This window comes from Corella eumyota, chromosome 2, assembly GCF_963082875.1.
Source record: "Corella eumyota chromosome 2, kaCorEumy4.1, whole genome shotgun sequence".
NCBI lineage: Eukaryota > Metazoa > Chordata > Ascidiacea > Phlebobranchia > Corellidae > Corella > Corella eumyota.
Window position 1 is genome coordinate 2,422,240 of NC_137491.1, and position 17,653 is coordinate 2,439,892.

Below are 17,653 nucleotides of genomic sequence, written 5' to 3' on the forward strand. Positions count from 1 at the left end.
AGGCTTATTTGCAACCTCATAATAAATGTTATACCATTTTATGATAAAAATTAACGTTTGTTGCCTTGACCTAGCTTCGATTCGCTTTTGAATAAACTAATAAAAAAAATTAATAACAACGTATTTGTTTATTTTTTTAAGTAACTTAAACAAAAGAGTTAAGTTGCCTTAGGTTTTGGATTGTCCGATTTAGTCTTCTGCTTAGTTTAACTAGGTCATACTTTGATTGGTTGTTTTTTACCTGTTGGCTAATATATTGTTATTGGCATATGAGACATAAAACGATAAACCTAAACAATTGAATTGAAATTCAGCAACCGAAATAAATGACACAGCGAAACATAACATATATACAATTACTCATTAAAAAGTTTGTAAATTTTCGAATTATAGGTTAAAATAAATTACAAAAAATGTTTTTAAAAAGGGTAAAAAAAATATATTAATATATAATTTTAAAATAGTTTTATTGTATATTCGTTTATTTAAAATTAATTAAAATATATGAATTTAATAATTTTTTAGTTATGTCACAAAAAACTGTTTACAAAATATAGCAATTAATTCTTAAAACTCCATATTATTAAAAGAAACTTCTAGTTATATTATTAAAAGAAACTTCTAGTAAGGTATACTGAAAAAGATGACTAATTCAGTTGCATGTTATATAGATTCTGCTAACTTGCAAATTAAGAAAATTGCACCACATTTTTTCCTTGTTTTAAAATCTAATCTTTTATTTAAAAACAATTCAAAGTCTGCTACTTGCAAAGTTTTGGAAGTCTGTTGTAGACTGTTGTGTCAAAAGAGCTTTATCCTTATAGTTTGTCTTTTTTATGTTTTTTTTATAATTATTTTAATATATTTATAATGCAAAAACTTATTTAAAGGATATTTTAAGTTTAAAAGTTAATTTTGTAATATTAGAATAGAATGAATTTAACCAATACATGTTTGTCATTGGTTGTTTTGGTATTATTAGTTAACGAATCTAATGCTTGGTAAGTTAAATTTTAAAACATATTTTAAAAATTAGGCTACTTTAAAATAAAAGAAAAATTATTTATGCACTGTTACACTATGACAATTTCTATTTAGTGCACGTACCGAGCTTTAAATAGAACTAAAAATATAAACAAACTTTCTATTAATATAATTTTATAATAACTAGTCGATAGCTCGCTTTACAGTTGGAATTTTAATTGTTGTAATGTGGCCACAATTCTCTAATATTTGCAAATGATGATTTACTTGCGCGCCACAAACGGCAGTTTTTATTAAATTGGTTGACGTATAAATTGGACATATGGTCCACTAAGTCTTTTAATGTATGGATTTTATTTTTTTTTAATATCTGGTTATGTTATAAGATGCTGTCCAGTGCGTCATGCTGCTATTCTAAAAATTGAAATTATAATTTTAGGCGTCGCAGACGGAGAAGGCGCAGATGCGATTCTACACCTTGTACTTACAGTTGGAGAGGCTGCTCAAGAACTTGCGGAGGCGGAGTTCAGACTTCGCCTTACGTTTCAAGAAGCGGCGGCTCTTGTGGTTCTTGTGTAAGGCCTAGTCCGCGAAGTTGTAACACGCAGTGCTGTCCTGGTGAGAGTTACTTCATTATATTTTTCAACTTATACTTCGCAATACCGGTAGCGTGGTGTGTAGTAGTAAAAACTCTTTCTACTCTACATTGGCTCGTGGGTTCAATCCCCACTGCTCTCATGCTGTAGCGCCCTTAAGTAAGGCGCTATAAACGGTATGAACTCCTGCAGAGCCAGCACTGAATCAGCAGCGTTATTATTGGGCAATTATAATCTATAATATCCCGAACTGCCACAGGCAACACGAGACTGGTTGTGGTTACTATTGTAACTTTATAATGTTTAGGTTGTAAAGTAGATCAATTAATAAAAGCGTTGATGTAATGATAAAATATAAATGTTTTTATATTGAGGATAAACGAAAGAACTTTATTACGGTTCAATAATTTAAAAACAAACAACACGTGTTTTTATTTTAACTATTATAACCAACGATAATAAACATAATATGTAAGTGTTTATTATATATTACTGATTATAACTTTTAATAATAATCTGTTGTACTAGGTGGTGGTAATTACTTTGTGCCATAAAAAAGATTTTTTTTCGTAAATGTAAAATAATTTGTTCGTTCTTTTTACAGTAAGTGGTCAATTGTACTTTTTTTCTATAATATTAAGTAGTTGATGACTTAAGTATTTTAAATATGTTAAATTTTAAGAGCTGACGTTCGTCAGAATACAACTGATGTAAATGTGATTATTTTACTTAAATTTCAGGTTTTTAGTTTAATTCTTTTTGCTCTATTTTTATCATTCTTTAATATTTTTAAACTTATTTGTAAACCTACTTTTATAAACACTTCAATATTGGTCTTACTAATTACTACACAGGACAATACATTGGACCTCTATTAGTTTCGCATGCCCTACATAAACAGGGTGTGTAACCGAAATATGGCACATATAATTAAACAAAGAGGTTGCATAAATTAAACCCTTACCCTAACCCTCACATATTCAGTTTACCCATTAACACATCTGACTCGTAAAGCGGACTAAGTTATACTCATTAAAACATATTTCAAACAAATTTTAATGTCTGGTTGAACAATTGCCATACTTAGGTCATAACGCCTTGTTAAATTGGGGCGTGCGAAAGTAATAGAGATCCAATACATTTACCACACATGATCCAGTCTGGAAAGTAGGGCAGCGTGCAGGCACGAGAAAAAAATGCCCGCTCGAAATTAACAGTGTGCATGCGTGGTTTTTAAAAACAATTGCGCACACTCAATATTGATGACTTGTATATTTAAGCCAAATTTAAGTAAAACACTCCAACATACAAGTGTACGCGCAGTCATGCCATTTTTACGCTTGCACGTCAGAGATCTTGTCGAAAACTGCTCTACTTTTCAGACTGGCACATGACCGCACAAAACAACACATTTACTACACAGGACACACATAACCAAACAGGATAATACACGAGTAAGCTGGGGTTAATAAAAAGTGTCTCGTTGTTAAAGTTAGTGCGTTTTATATGGTAATTAGTGGGTTCTCTTTAATCTAAACTTTTCTTGTTTTTTAGTATCATGTTTATGGAATGGCTGGACAACTTGGTCGTCATGCACGAAATCTTGTGGAAGAGGAAAACAATCGAGATCTCGCTCAGTTTCCAGATCGAGCAGATGTGGAGGAAGTTCCTGTTCCGGAAGTTCAAGTGAAACAAGATCTTGTAACTCACAATGTTGTCCAGGTATTATTTATTTCAATCAAGTTTGGTTTAAATATAATTTCAGATTTTTAAACTTTTCGCATTATTGATCTTAACTAAAACAATGGCTTAATAAATAGACAATACCATATTGTTAATAGTTCATATTTAACAGCTACCATAAATAAAAAAAGAAGTTTGATTGGGCTGGAAGTTTGAATAGTCAACATAACATTGTTTTTTAATTAACAGAGTTTAATACAGATACCAAATTAACACACACATATGGTCCACCAAGCTTTAATATTCTTTTACCAAATATGTATTAACCATTTTCAAATATTTTTTGTTTGTTATCGAAATATAAGTTTTAACTTAGGTATTCTTATATATTAATTGAGGTGACAATTTTATAAATATAGTAAAAAATAATGTAATTTAATTGCAAAAAAGGCAAAATCAATTTTTAGGATTTAAAACATGTAAGGCTTTTCAAAAAATGAACACATAATTGTTTTTTAGTTGATTGTGCAACTTCGAACTGGTCTTCTTGGTCAGAATGTTCCACCACCTGTGGCAGTAAAGGGCTATCTCACAGGAAAAGAGTTATCCTCACCCAGCAGAGTTGTAACGGTCAAAAATGTCCAATTCTTAACGAATCAAAAAAATGCAACCAAAAATGCTTTAATGGTGGTACTATCGTGCAAAATGGTTGTAAATGTATGAATGGTTGGAATGGTGAATGTTGTTCAAATGGTAAATTAACTTTTGTTTAAAAAAAATTAAGTCACAATACGCTTATCAAAAGGTTCCAAGTCTAATTCCTAATTATCTCCATATTATTAATTTTTTACAATATTATGTTATTAAGTATGTCTAAAATATTGACAAAATGGTTTAATTAAATCTAGATGTACACGAATGTTTATTACAAACACATAACTGCTCAGAAGACGCAATTTGTACCAATACAAAAGGTGGTTTTAATTGCCAGTGTGTAAATGGTTATTCTGGAAGTGGTGTAAGTTGTGAAGATGTAAATGAATGTCAAACCAACACCGACAATTGCCATGAATTAGCAACTTGCACCAATACTAATGGTTCTTTTAGTTGCCAATGCATAACTGGTTATTCTGGAAATGGTGTAAGTTGTAAAGATGTAAATGAATGTCAAACCAACATTGACAATTGCCATAAATTAGCAACATGCACCAATACTAATGGTTCTTTTAGTTGCCAGTGCAGAACTAGTTATTCTGGAAATGGTGTAAGTTGTGAAGATGTAAATGAATGTCAAACCAACACTGACAATTGCCATGATTTAGCAACTTGCACCAATAGTAATGGTTCTTTTAGTTGCCAATGCATAACTGGTTATTCTGGAAATGGTGTAAGTTGTGAAGATGTAAATGAATGTCGAACCAGCACTGACAATTGCCATAATTTAGCAACATGCACCAATTTAGATGGTTCTTTTAGTTGCCAGTGCAGAACTGGTTATTCTGGAAATGGTGTAAGATGTGAAGATGTAAATGAATGTCAAACCAACACTGACAATTGCCATGATTTAGCAACTTGCACCAATACTTATGGTTCTTTTAGTTGCCAGTGCATAACTGGTTATTCTGGAAATGGTGTAAGTTGTGAAGATGTAAATGAATGTCGAACCAGCACTGATAATTGCCATAATTTAGCAACATGCACCAATTTAGATGGTTCTTTTAGTTGCCAGTGCAGAACTGGTTATTCTGGAAATGGTGTAAGATGTGAAGATGTAAATGAATGTCAAACCAACACTGACAATTGCCATGATTTAGCAACTTGCACCAATACTTATGGTTCTTTTAGTTGCCAGTGCATAACTGGTTATTCTGGAAATGGTGTAAGTTGTGAAGATGTAAATGAATGTCAAACCAACACCGACAATTGCCATGAATTAGCAACTTGCACCAATACTAATGGTTCTTTTAGTTGCCAATGCATAACTGGTTATTCTGGAAGTGGTGTAAGTTGTGAAGATGTAAATGAATGTCAAACCAACACTGACAATTGCCATGAATTAGCAACTTGCACCAATTTGGATGGTTCTTTTAGTTGCCAATGCATAACTGGTTATTCTGGAAATGGTGTAAGTTGCGAAGATATAAATGAATGTCAAACCAACACCGACAATTGCCATGAATTAGCAACTTGCACCAATTCTAATGGTTCTTTTAGTTGCCAATGCATAACTGGTTATTCTGGAAATGGTTTAAGTTGTGAAGATGTAAATGAATGTCAAACCAACACTGACAATTGCCATGAATTAGCAACTTGCACCAATTTGGATGGTTCTTTTAGTTGCCAATGCATAACTGGTTATTCTGGAAATGGTGTAAGTTGTAAAGATGTAAATGAATGTCAAACCAACATTGACAATTGCCATAAATTAGCAACATGCACCAATACTAATGGTTCTTTTAGTTGCCAATGCATAACTGGTTATTCTGGAAATGGTGTAAGTTGTGAAGATGTAAATGAATGTCGAACCAACACTGACAATTGCCATGATTTGGCAACTTGCACCAATAGTAATGGTTCTTTTAGTTGCCAGTGCAGAACTGGTTATTCTGGAAATGGTGTAAGTTGTGAAGATGTAAATGAATGTCAAACCAACACTGACAATTGCCATGATTTAGCAACTTGCACCAATAGTAATGGTTCTTTTAGTTGCCAATGCATAACTGGTTATTCTGGAAATGGTGTAAGTTGTGAAGATGTAAATGAATGTCGAACCAGCACTGACAATTGCCATAATTTAGCAACATGCACCAATTTAGATGGTTCTTTTAGTTGCCAGTGCAGAACTGGTTATTCTGGAAATGGTGTAAGATGTGAAGATGTAAATGAATGTCAAACCAACACTGACAATTGCCATGATTTAGCAACTTGCACCAATACTAATGGTTCTTTTAGTTGCCAGTGCATAACTGGTTATTCTGGAAATGGTGTAAGTTGTGAAGATGTAAATGAATGTCAAACCAACACCGACAATTGCCATGAATTAGCAACTTGCACCAATACTAATGGTTCTTTTAGTTGCCAATGCATAACTGGTTATTCTGGAAGTGGTGTAAGTTGTGAAGATGTAAATGAATGTCAAACCAACACTGACAATTGCCATGAATTAGCAACTTGCACCAATTTGGATAGTTCTTTTAGTTGCCAATGCATAACTGGTTATTCTGGAAATGGTGTAAGTTGCGAAGATATAAATGAATGTCAAACCAACACCGACAATTGCCATGAATTAGCAACTTGCACCAATTCTAATGGTTCTTTTAGTTGCCAATGCATAACTGGTTATTCTGGAAATGGTTTAAGTTGTGAAGATGTAAATGAATGTCAAACCAACACTGACAATTGCCATGAATTAGCAACTTGCACCAATTTGGATGGTTCTTTTAGTTGCCAATGCATAACTGGTTATTCTGGAAATGGTGTAAGTTGTAAAGATGTAAATGAATGTCAAACCAACACTGAAAATTGCCATAAATTAGCAACATGCACCAATACTAATGGTTCTTTTAGTTGTCAATGCATAACTGGTTATTCTGGAAATGGTGTAAGTTGTAAAGATGTAAATGAATGTCAAACCAACACTGACAATTGCCATAAATTAGCAACATGCACCAATACTAATGGTTCTTTTAGTTGCCAGTGCAGAATTGGTTATTCTGGAAATGGTGTAAGTTGTGAAGATGTAAATGAATGTCAAACCAACACTGACAATTGTCATGATTTGGCAACTTGCACCAATTTAGATGGTTTTTTTAGTTGCCAGTGCATAACTGGTTATTCTGGAAATGGTGTAAGTTGTGAAGATGTAAATGAATGCCAAATCAAAACTGACAATTGCCATGATTTGGCAACTTGCACCAATACTAATGGTTGTTTTAGTTGCCAGTGCATAATTGGTTATTCTGGAAACGGTGTAGGTTGTGAAGATACAAATGAATGCCAAACCAACACTGACAATTGCCATAAATTAGCAACTTGCACCAATGCTAATGGTTCTTTTAGTTGCCAGTGTAGTACTGGTTATTCTGGAAATGGTGTAAGTTGTGAAGATGTAAATGAATGCCAAACCAACACTGACAATTGTCATGACTTAGCAACTTGCACCAATACTAATGGTTCTTTTAGTTGCCAGTGTAGAAATGGTTATTCTGGAAGTGGTGTAAGTTGTGAAGATGTAAATGAATGTCAAACCAATACTGACAATTGCCATGATTTGGCAACTTGCACCAATACTAATGGTTCTTTTAGTTGCCAGTGTGTAAATGGTTATTCTGGAAGTGGTGTAAGTTGTGAAGATGTAAATGAATGTCAAACCAATACTGACAATTGCCATGATTTGGCAACTTGCACCAATACTAATGGTTCTTTTAGTTGCCAGTGTGTAAATGGTTATTCTGGAAGTGGTGTAAGTTGTGAAGATGTAAATGAATGTCAAACCAACACTGACAATTGCCATGACTTAGCAACTTGCACCAATACTAATGGTTCTTTTAGTTGCCAGTGTAGAAATGGTTATTCTGGAAGTGGTGTAAGTTGTGAAGATGTAAATGAATGTCAAACAAACACTGACAATTGCCATGATTTAGCAACTTGCACCAATAGTAATGGTTCTTTTAGTTGCCAGTGCATAACTGGTTATTCTGGAAATGGTGTAAGTTGTGAAGATATAAATAAATGTCAAACCAACACTGACAATTGCCATGATTTAGCAACTTGCACCAATACTAATGGTTCTTTTAGTTGCCAGTGTAGTACTGGTTATTCTGGAAATGGTAAAAGTTGTGAAGATGTAAATGAATGTCAAACCAACACTGACAATTGTCATGACTTAGCAATTTGCACCAACACTAATGGTTCTTTTAGTTGCCAGTGTAGTACTGGTTATTCTGGAAATGGTAAAAGTTGTGAAGATGTAAATGAATGTCAAACCAACACTGACAATTGTCATGACTTAGCAACTTGCACCAACACTAATGGTTCTTTTAGTTGCCAGTGTAGTACTGGTTATTCCGGAAATGGTGTTTATTGTGAAAGTAAGTGGATAGTAGTTTAGTTTTATTTGGTACCTTAAAAGTTTTCATTAATGCTTGTTTAATTGTAAATTTAAAGACATTGGGAAACGCGGCTATATTTTGTTATTTAAAATTTATTTTTGTGCACTACCAATTTAAGAGTATCATGGTCATAAAAAATACCATGTTTTGTTAATTTATAATTTAATATCACCGGCAGGGTGGTGTAGTGATAAGAACACTTGTTACACCACACATGAGGTCGTGGGTTTAATCCCCACTGCTCTCATGCTGTAGCGCCCTTGAGTTAGGCGCTATAAACGGTATGAACTTTTGCTGAGCCAGCAATTAATCAGCACCAAAAGTATCAGGCAATTATAATCTATAACATCCCAAACTGCCACAGGCAACTCGAGACTGGGTCGGAGTAACTTATGTTACTCTATGTTTAAGTCATTTTAAAATATTTTTTATTCTTAGATATAAATGAATGCCAAATTCGTTCTTACCGCTGCCACCCAATGGCGAAATGTGAGGATAAAGAGGTCGGTTTCGACTGTGTTTGTAAAACTGGTTACCATGGCGATGGGTTTAAAATATGTGAAGGTAAAAAATTGTTTTTTTTTTAATGCTTGAAATAAGAAGGTAAAACTGTACACATAAATGTAACATCCCGTTTTTTCTTCTCTGTCAGAAATTGCAAGTTTAGCATCTCTCTCCCCTTTATTAGTTACTTTCGACTTAGTTTTTTATTTTTAAACATAATAAATATAGAAATCTTATATTTAGACACTAACGAGTGTGAAAATGAAGATCATAAGTGTGATCCCCAAGCAATTTGTGTAAACAAAATTGGAGATTATTTTTGTAACTGTAAGGATGGATTTACTGGTGATGGGTTTTCATGCAAAGGTTAAATTTCATTTAATAATTAAAACGCCTTACTCATAACCGATTTCAACTAAAAACTGCTTTAATCATCAAACGTACATTTTTTGCTGCCATTTTTAAAAAAAAAATTGACTCTGTGATTTTACTTATATAAAAATGATGTAAGGTAAAAATGTTGTATTGAATAAAAAAATGACGTAAGGAATCATTTATTTAGATATAGATGAATGTTTTGAAGAAAACAATTGTTCAACTTATTCAACATGTGAAAACACAGTTGGTAGTTATACTTGTGCTTGTAATACTGGCTTCAGGGGAAATGGAATTGTTTGCGAAGGTAAAAAAATATAGGTTATTTTATAAACTGAAAAAATACCTTTTTAAAGTAACAAAAATTTTTTTTTTCATTAAATTGATACAATTTAGATGTAGATGAATGTTTGACAACAGAGAAAATCTGTAAAAGTAACCAAGCAAAATGTGTAAACAAAAACGGAAGTTTTTATTGTGATTGTGGAAAGTTTTTGCAATATAAAGATGGTCAATGTGTAGGTAAGTTTAAAATGTTATGAAACAAAATCTAATTTTGAGAAGTTTATTAAAACTACAGCGTAATTTTGATTATTTGGATTCAGTGACTTAGTTCATGGGTTTAAGCCCCTTTGCTCCCATTTATTAGAAATTTAAGACGCATTAACTGGTATGAACTTCTGTCTAACCTAAATCCAATCAGCAGCATAATTATCAGCAATTATAATCTATAATATTCCAAATTACCAAAGTCAACTTAAAACTGGGTTGGGATAACTGATGTACTCTAGGTAGAGCGTTAAATTGACCACTCCACATTGAGGATAATTAAGTATAAAAAAAATTAAATAAAGTAATAACAGGGTTACTTTACATATTGATATCCACCACATAAAAATGGGATTTTTTTTTTTTAATAATCGTTTTTTTTAACTCTCTTTTTTGTAAATTCAAGATAAAACAAATAAAAAATTTTTTTTTTTCATATTGCAATTTTAAATTACAGAAAAGGCACCAACGAAAGTCAACAACAATGATTTTAACAGCAACCATCTAAAAAATGACAACGAAAATAAAATCCAATCAGATGACCCAACAAATCTTCCACAAGATGGCAGTAATGATTATATCTTGATTAAATATTTGGTTTATGGGTTGGGTGGAGTGGCTGCAGTTTTGCTCGTGCTCTTAGCAGTTGTAAGGGTAAGTTTTATTTATTTATTTTTAAATTTTTTTCTTGGTGTAATTAAAGTGACAAGAAAGAAATATATATTTATTATACTTTTAAAATTATTAAATATTTATATATACATGGTTTTGTAGTATACCATAGTCACCAAACCCATTTTTATTAAGCCCTATTCAATAATTTGCAAATAACTATTGTAGTTTTGACTCATTTTTAAGAATCAAATTTGGATATTGTTTATTTATAAAATTGCTGATTAAGGTTTTGCATTCTTCTTGAATAAAAATTACAGTTAGTTTGATTGTTATTGTGACTTGCATGTTTCGTTATGCCACCTGCTGTAATTAAACCTTTAAATTTAAAAATAAATTACAACTAATGTTTTAACAGATTTATAAATGTACTCAATCCAGACAAACTTCATCTGTGAACTCAGATTTTGCTTTTTTATCTCCAACTGGAGTTGACAATATTGCTACAGAAGATTTATAAAAAAGTTGTCTTATATTTTACACAAAAAAAATATTACTTATAAGACAACTACAATTTTTGCTGTTACAATACACAATAAGGTTTACATTTTTTATTGTTTATTTTTATTTTATTGTTCCTGCCAACCTTTTTTATAAACTTGATTGTTTTCAAAAAGCCAAAGATTGTTTTCAAAAAGTCGATAATCATAATTTTTATTAAACTGCCAAACACATTTTTGTTACTCTAAAATATTTTATGATACTTAAACTGTTGTTTGAAATGTATATTTAGTCTGCAATACGGTTTAGTTTTTTTTAATTTTATTTTTATAAACCTCTCCTTTTTTATAAACTTGCCAATAATTGTTTTCATAAAGTCGATAATCATCATTTTTAAAACTTTTTTAAACATTTGCCAAACAGTTTAAATGTTAATGATAGTTCTACTGTAGTTAAAAATGTTTTAGTATAATAATATTAAAATCTTTAATTTGATTTAGGTTTTCACAATATTTTTCTCTGTTTTTTTAAAACCTGGTCTCTTTATATTACAATTGAGTTTAATTATTGTAAATATTTTTCATGTTTATTTCTTTGATTTTAGTTAATGAAAACTCTTTTCTTATTCTTTATCATAGAATGTATAATTTTTTGTTATCATTTATTATTTCCATAAACACAAAAATTATCTAATATTTAAAATATTAATTATATTATTTGGCCTTGAGTCTTAAAGATAATTCTTACTTATCCGAATTTTAAAATAGAATCCCTCTTGATTTTATGTATATTAATTTCTGAAATTTTAAAGTGTTTTTTATAATCATATTGTGTTCCAATCCTCCTATTTTCAAAATTTAATTTTTACTAATTACCAATAGGTTTTTTTTTTAATTTAAGGATCATTATTAGGTTTTTAAATTTTGGTCAATTGTATGTTATACTATTATAAACCTGAAAACGGGTTAAAAAATTGGATTTAGGTTGTTTATCATATTTAAATGCTTGTTTGTTTGTTGTCTAATGTATATTCTGATATCAACAACTTAAAAATGGCTGATAGAATTACTTTTTGTTTGTTTTTTATAAATTTAAACGCTTGTTTGTTGATTTAAAAATCAAAGATTAATTTCACCCATTAAAATTTTGGTCTAATGCTTATAAATACCAAAAAAATGGGTTACTTTTTTGTTTATTGCAATTAGATTCCTAATTGTTTAATATAATATAAAGATTGATACTTTAAAGCTGATTTTGTTGACTACCATGTTTATACAGATTAGACATAAAACGATACATACACCTGAACAATTAAAATTCAGCAACCGAAATTAATATCACAGCAAAACACGAAATATATACAATTACTCATTTAAAAGTTTGCAAATTTTTTGAACCAAACATAAAAATAAATTACACAAATACTTAAAAAAAATTAAATTAATATACTTTTGTAAATTTTTTACAGTTTTGTTGTTTATGCGTTAATTTAGAACTTTTTAAATTTGATAAATTTAATATTTTTTTTGTAATGTAAGAAGAAGCTATTTTACAAATGAAGTAATTCATTCTTAAAATTCTATAGATTAAATTTTAATGTTCGAAGATGTTATATTATTAAAAGAAACTTCTAGCAAAGCATATTAAAAAAGATGACTAATTTGGTTGCAAATAGATTCTGCTAACTTGCAAATAAGCAAAATAGCACCTTGGTTTTTCCTTGTTTTAAAACCCATTCTTTTATTTAAAAGCCATTAACAGTCTGCTACTTGCAAAGTTTTGAAAATCTGTTATAGACTACAATGTCTTAGAGTAGTCTACTACTTATATTTTGTCATTTTTTTAAATATTTTTCTGTAAATATTAAAAAACATACTAAATTAATAGGTTTATATTTCAAAAAAATTTGTTAAGAAAATTGTAAGTTTAAAAGTTAATTTTGTAATATTAGAATAGAATGAATTTAACCAATACATGTTTGTTATTGGTTTTTTTAATGTTCTTATTAAGCGGGTCCAATGCATGGTAAGTTAAATTAAAAACAAATTTAAAATTTAGACATATATATATATATATATATATATATATCGTTCACTAAACCATATTATGCATGGATTTTATTTTTTTAAATCTTTATGTGTTGTTGTTGTAAGGGGCGGCCCAAGGCGTCATGCTACATTTTTAAAGCTGGGTTTGGTGACCTCGCCATAATATGCTATAAAATCTTTGTATAAACTTTATTACTTTTGGCATGTTTCAAATCATTAAATTGATTTTTTCATTTTTTCCCGTCGCATTGATGTAATACTAATTGTATATCGTATTTATTATTTACTTTTATCAATGTGCAAAAAACCAAAATTAAATTAATTTTAGGCGCCGCAGACGTAGTAGAAGTGCGATTCTAAGGTGCGATTCTACACCTTGCACTTACAGCTGGGCAGGCTGTACTAGGTCATGCGGAGGCGGAACGCAGTTTTTCCCTTACATTTCAAGGAAAGCCGGTTCTTGTGGTTCTTGTGTAAGGTCTAGTCCAGGAAGTTGTAACACGCAGTGCTGTCCTGGTAAGAGTTACTTCTTTGTACTTTTCATACCTTGCAATACGGTTTTAAGCAAGGCGCTATAAACGCTTTAAACTCATGCTGAGCCAAAACTTATTAGCAGTTTTATTATAGGCGATTATAATCTATAATATTCCGAAACTGCCAAAAGAAACTTTAAACTTGCTCGGCGTAACAAATGTAATTCTATGTCCCGGTAATAAAGAAGACCAATTAATGAAAGCGTTGACAAAGGAACGTCAATAATCGGCAGCGTGGTGTAGTAAGAACACTTGATACACCACACATGAGGTCGTGGGTTTAATTCCCACTGATCTTATGCTGTAGCGACCTTGAGTAAGGCGATATAAACGGTATAAACTCCTGCTGAGCCAGCACTTAATCAGCAGCATAATTAGTAGGCAATTATATTCTATAATATTTTAAACCACAGGCAACTCGGGACTAGGTCGGAGTAAATAATGTTACTCTAGGTTTAAGTCGCGCATTTGACTTTTCCAAATCAAGGATGAAGATATATATAAAAAAAAATTAATAAACATTTCTAATTTAAGGATAAACAAAAAATATTTTTTTATTTTGTTGCTATAGCGAATAAATTTCCTTTACGGTGTAGGACTTGTTGTCAATTATTTAATTATAGCAGTTTATTACTAACAAACTTATGTCTATCATTATTATAAACTGGTTATTAACTGGTTTGGTAATGTCTAAGACTCCTGATCGGAAGGTTAATTTATGTATTACCGCTAAACTAAATTGTTTATCTGTTGTCAGATCACTAATAACTCTTGTGGTGACGGATTATATTAAAACAACAAACAAACGTGAAAAACGCTAAATAAAACTACATAATACATCTAACTTTATACATTTACAATAAAAGTTACATTACTCTATAAAAGGGCGTTAAACTTGTTACTAAATACAATATTTGTACAACTAACATTATACGATAACTGTGCCATATAATGTCATGGCTGCGGGTCGACGTCCGGGTAGAGACCGGTATACTAAGTAACCTAGATCAGTAATTATTCTACTGCATCTCAAGTTTCTCAGATACCAATTTTTCCCCTTTCGTCGCCGTAGCCGCCGGACAGTATTTTATTCTATCTCCTTATTATTTTGGAATATTTTTGGGTTTATATACCCGAAATGTTGTTGTGCCTGACGGGTGGTGATTGACGTACGAGTTTTTAATGAGTCGAGGGCTGCTTTGGGTTTAATCCTTTTCTTGGTTTATTCTTTATAGCACCAAAAAGGCGCTGATTAAAATGTTGTTCTGTTCATGATTTTAGATGGGTTTTATTGACAGTTTTTGTTGAATATTGATTACCATCTGTTCGTGCGTTTGAGAATATTCTGTTTTTGGCGTTTGTGCAGGTGATTTGACGAAGAGAAATGTATTGTTAATTATCGCCGCTGCCCGTGCCATTTGAGTTTATTGTTTCTCCAAAGAATCAGCACGTATTTAATCACAAATAATTCTCTTTTGATTATGCAACCCGTTGAACTCATTTCAACTCGCACTAGGGTCAAATGTATAGCATTATACATTGGATCCTATATCACCACCCCTTCAAGAACAAGAGAATTTTGGTAGTAACTGAAAAAAAATAAATTTGGTAAATAAAAAAATTTTGAATTTTTAGGTTGGCTGTTATCGCAATAATATTAAAAAAAAACATTTTACACTAAAAATAAACTATAACAATTTTCGACAATAAAGTAGTTATACAGAAAGTTACATTATACAAAAAAAAACATAACAAAAATGATTTAAACAAAACTTATAATAGTAAAACAAAATCGTTGTAGATGACCAATTTACGCGATAAAAAAAAACAAACAAATGTTTATAATTGGTTAAGGGACTTAAAAAAAATATTAATTTATACTCCCGACTCCTCTGCAGCCGGTTGTGAGAGATTGGGTTAAATGTTGTTGCCGTGGACGTGTTGTCTTCTGTTGTAGTGCTCATCTTGCGTTGTGGTATTGTATACTGGCGGTGGGTCAGTTCGACGTTCTTGCGCATTATGAAAGAGTTTCTGGTAGTGACTTTGTTTAATGCTCGATAATCGCAAACGAGCCTGATCGAGTTGTCTTTCTTCTTGACTAAATGTAGAGGGCTGGAATAGTTAGAGTTGGATAATCTTATTATACCTTGGTCCAACATTTCATTAAGTTTTTCTTCGACTAATTAGTGGTTTTCTGGTGAAAGTCGGCGTGCTTTACATGATACGGGTAGCGAAGTTCCAGTGTCAATTCGATGTGTAAAACCATGAATCAGGTAGCCTTGGCGAAACTCCTTTTTAAGTAAATTAGGAAATTTGTCAGCGATCTTTCTGAGATGGTTTGACAGATCGGGGTATGGAAAGAGGGGAGCTAGTTCGCGACATTGAACTTGCAAAGGGGTTTCTCTAACGCGAGAAGCGTCTTCTTTTATAGGAAGAGAGTCGTAATATTGTCCGCTGATAACAGCGTCATCTTTTGGTTGAGTCATTGCCTGTTGCGCTTCTGGAATTGTGATGTCAACTTTGTTACTGAAATGTGAATTAGCTTTAAATGAAGAAGAAGATGACGTCTCATCTCCTAGATCAACTAATCGTCTAACAGTGTTCGTAGTTGAAACATCTCCAGACAGGTTTACGGCTACAGATTGCTGAGCCTGGGGGTTTGTCAGTGTAGACAGCATTGTACTGTTACCGGAGTTGAATTTCGTAATATCCCCTTTGGGATCATCGTCGCGGGTGTCGGTAGTTGAATTATGAATATGTTCTTGTTCTAAGTTAGAGATGTTGTGAAATCTCAAAGAAGCGTTTGTAGCGTTAAAAGGTACATCTGGGATTGTTGTTGTGGGTTGATTGTATAACAAACAAGATTGCTGAGTGGGATTATGGGTTAGTTGTTTGTTTGCAAAATCTACCGATAAAGAATGTTTGATTAAGAATGAGCTACCTATAATCCAAGCGTCAACGGAGGTAACTAAGAATTCGTCTTGGAAGATATATGATATACCCAGATCGAGAACAAGTTCTCGTTTTTCAAAGACTGAAATCTTTGTACCATTTGCGGCTGTGAGGTACTGAATGACATTTAATTTGTCATCCGTTGTTTTGGGCATTAGGTTATAACGCGAACCTGAGTCGATAAGAAGAAATTTATTAATATTTAAAGCCTTGATGTAAAGAAAGTGATTAGTCAACATGTTGACATCAGCAAGAATGGAGTTGTTTTTCTGTTTCCCATGATTTACTTGCGCATCATGGGAAAATTGTAGTTTTTTGGTCTGTAATTGCAGGGCGGGTTGCATTTCCGAGCTCGGTCACCGTAAGTGCTGTGATAATAGCACATAGTTGAGTTTGCAGCATGTCGCTGATGAGTTTGATGAGTAGAGGGAGCTAATCTGGCCAGATTGTGTTGTCCCTGAGTGTGGTGATCGGTGTGCTCGGAAAAAGGGGTCGCTCGGGGGTATCGACTTGCGAGAGTTCCCCCTTGGCGGGGTGAGTCCCTTTGATACCCTGCTGGAAAACGGGGTGCTTTATTTGAAGTGGTTTCTAGCTTGCTTAGCTTGTTGTTAATTCGACGATCTTGTCTCCCAAAAGATCGTTAATTAAATCTTGGTTTGAAGTTTCCTTAGTCTGGGTTATGGAAGTTAACTGTCTCATCGAGGGCATCGCGTTATCAGCCATTTGTGCCAGTTCCTCTAACGGTTTGTGAGATTGGCAACGAAGAACAAGAGAAATTTGTGGCGGTAATTTTTGTAAGAACATGAGTCGGACTAAACACAAAGAAGTATCATCTTTTTGGAAGTGGATGCATTTGAGCATTTGGTTTAGTAAAGTTGATGGTTTCTTGTCTCCATTTCATATAAAAGCGAGTGCAACATAGATTCCTCGCTTTTGGAAAATTGTTCGATCATTTTCTCTTTAAAATGATCGTAAGGTGTAATTTCATCTTGGTCGTGTAAGATAAAGTCAATCTTATTTAACACGGCCTTATCAAGACTTTGTACTATAATAGCACACTTGGAATCCTGGTTCGTGATGTTTGCCTCTCGAAAACAACGGTCTACCAATTTAAACCATAGTTTAATATCATTAGGAATAAACGTAGGTAAAGACATAGTAGAGCGCCTTAACGTATCGGTAAACTCTCGAAATTCAGGTAACGA

General features: G+C 32.2%; 1 protein-coding gene across 1 annotated transcript; it reads left to right on the forward strand.

Annotated features, from left to right (window-relative positions):
- Positions 1–887: 887 nt before the first annotated feature.
- LOC145743457 (uncharacterized) lies at positions 888–11,447 on the forward strand. Its single transcript, XM_082561422.1, has 11 exons — positions 888–1,001; positions 1,424–1,602; positions 3,135–3,302; positions 3,783–4,016; positions 4,172–8,353; positions 8,813–8,938; positions 9,122–9,244; positions 9,441–9,560; positions 9,650–9,775; positions 10,260–10,456; positions 10,833–11,447. The coding sequence occupies exons 1-11, from the start codon at positions 934–936 to the stop codon at positions 10,932–10,934; spliced, it is 5,625 nt and encodes a 1,874-aa protein (XP_082417548.1). The 5' UTR covers positions 888–933; the 3' UTR covers positions 10,935–11,447.
- The last annotated feature ends 6,206 nt before the right edge of the window (positions 11,448–17,653 follow it).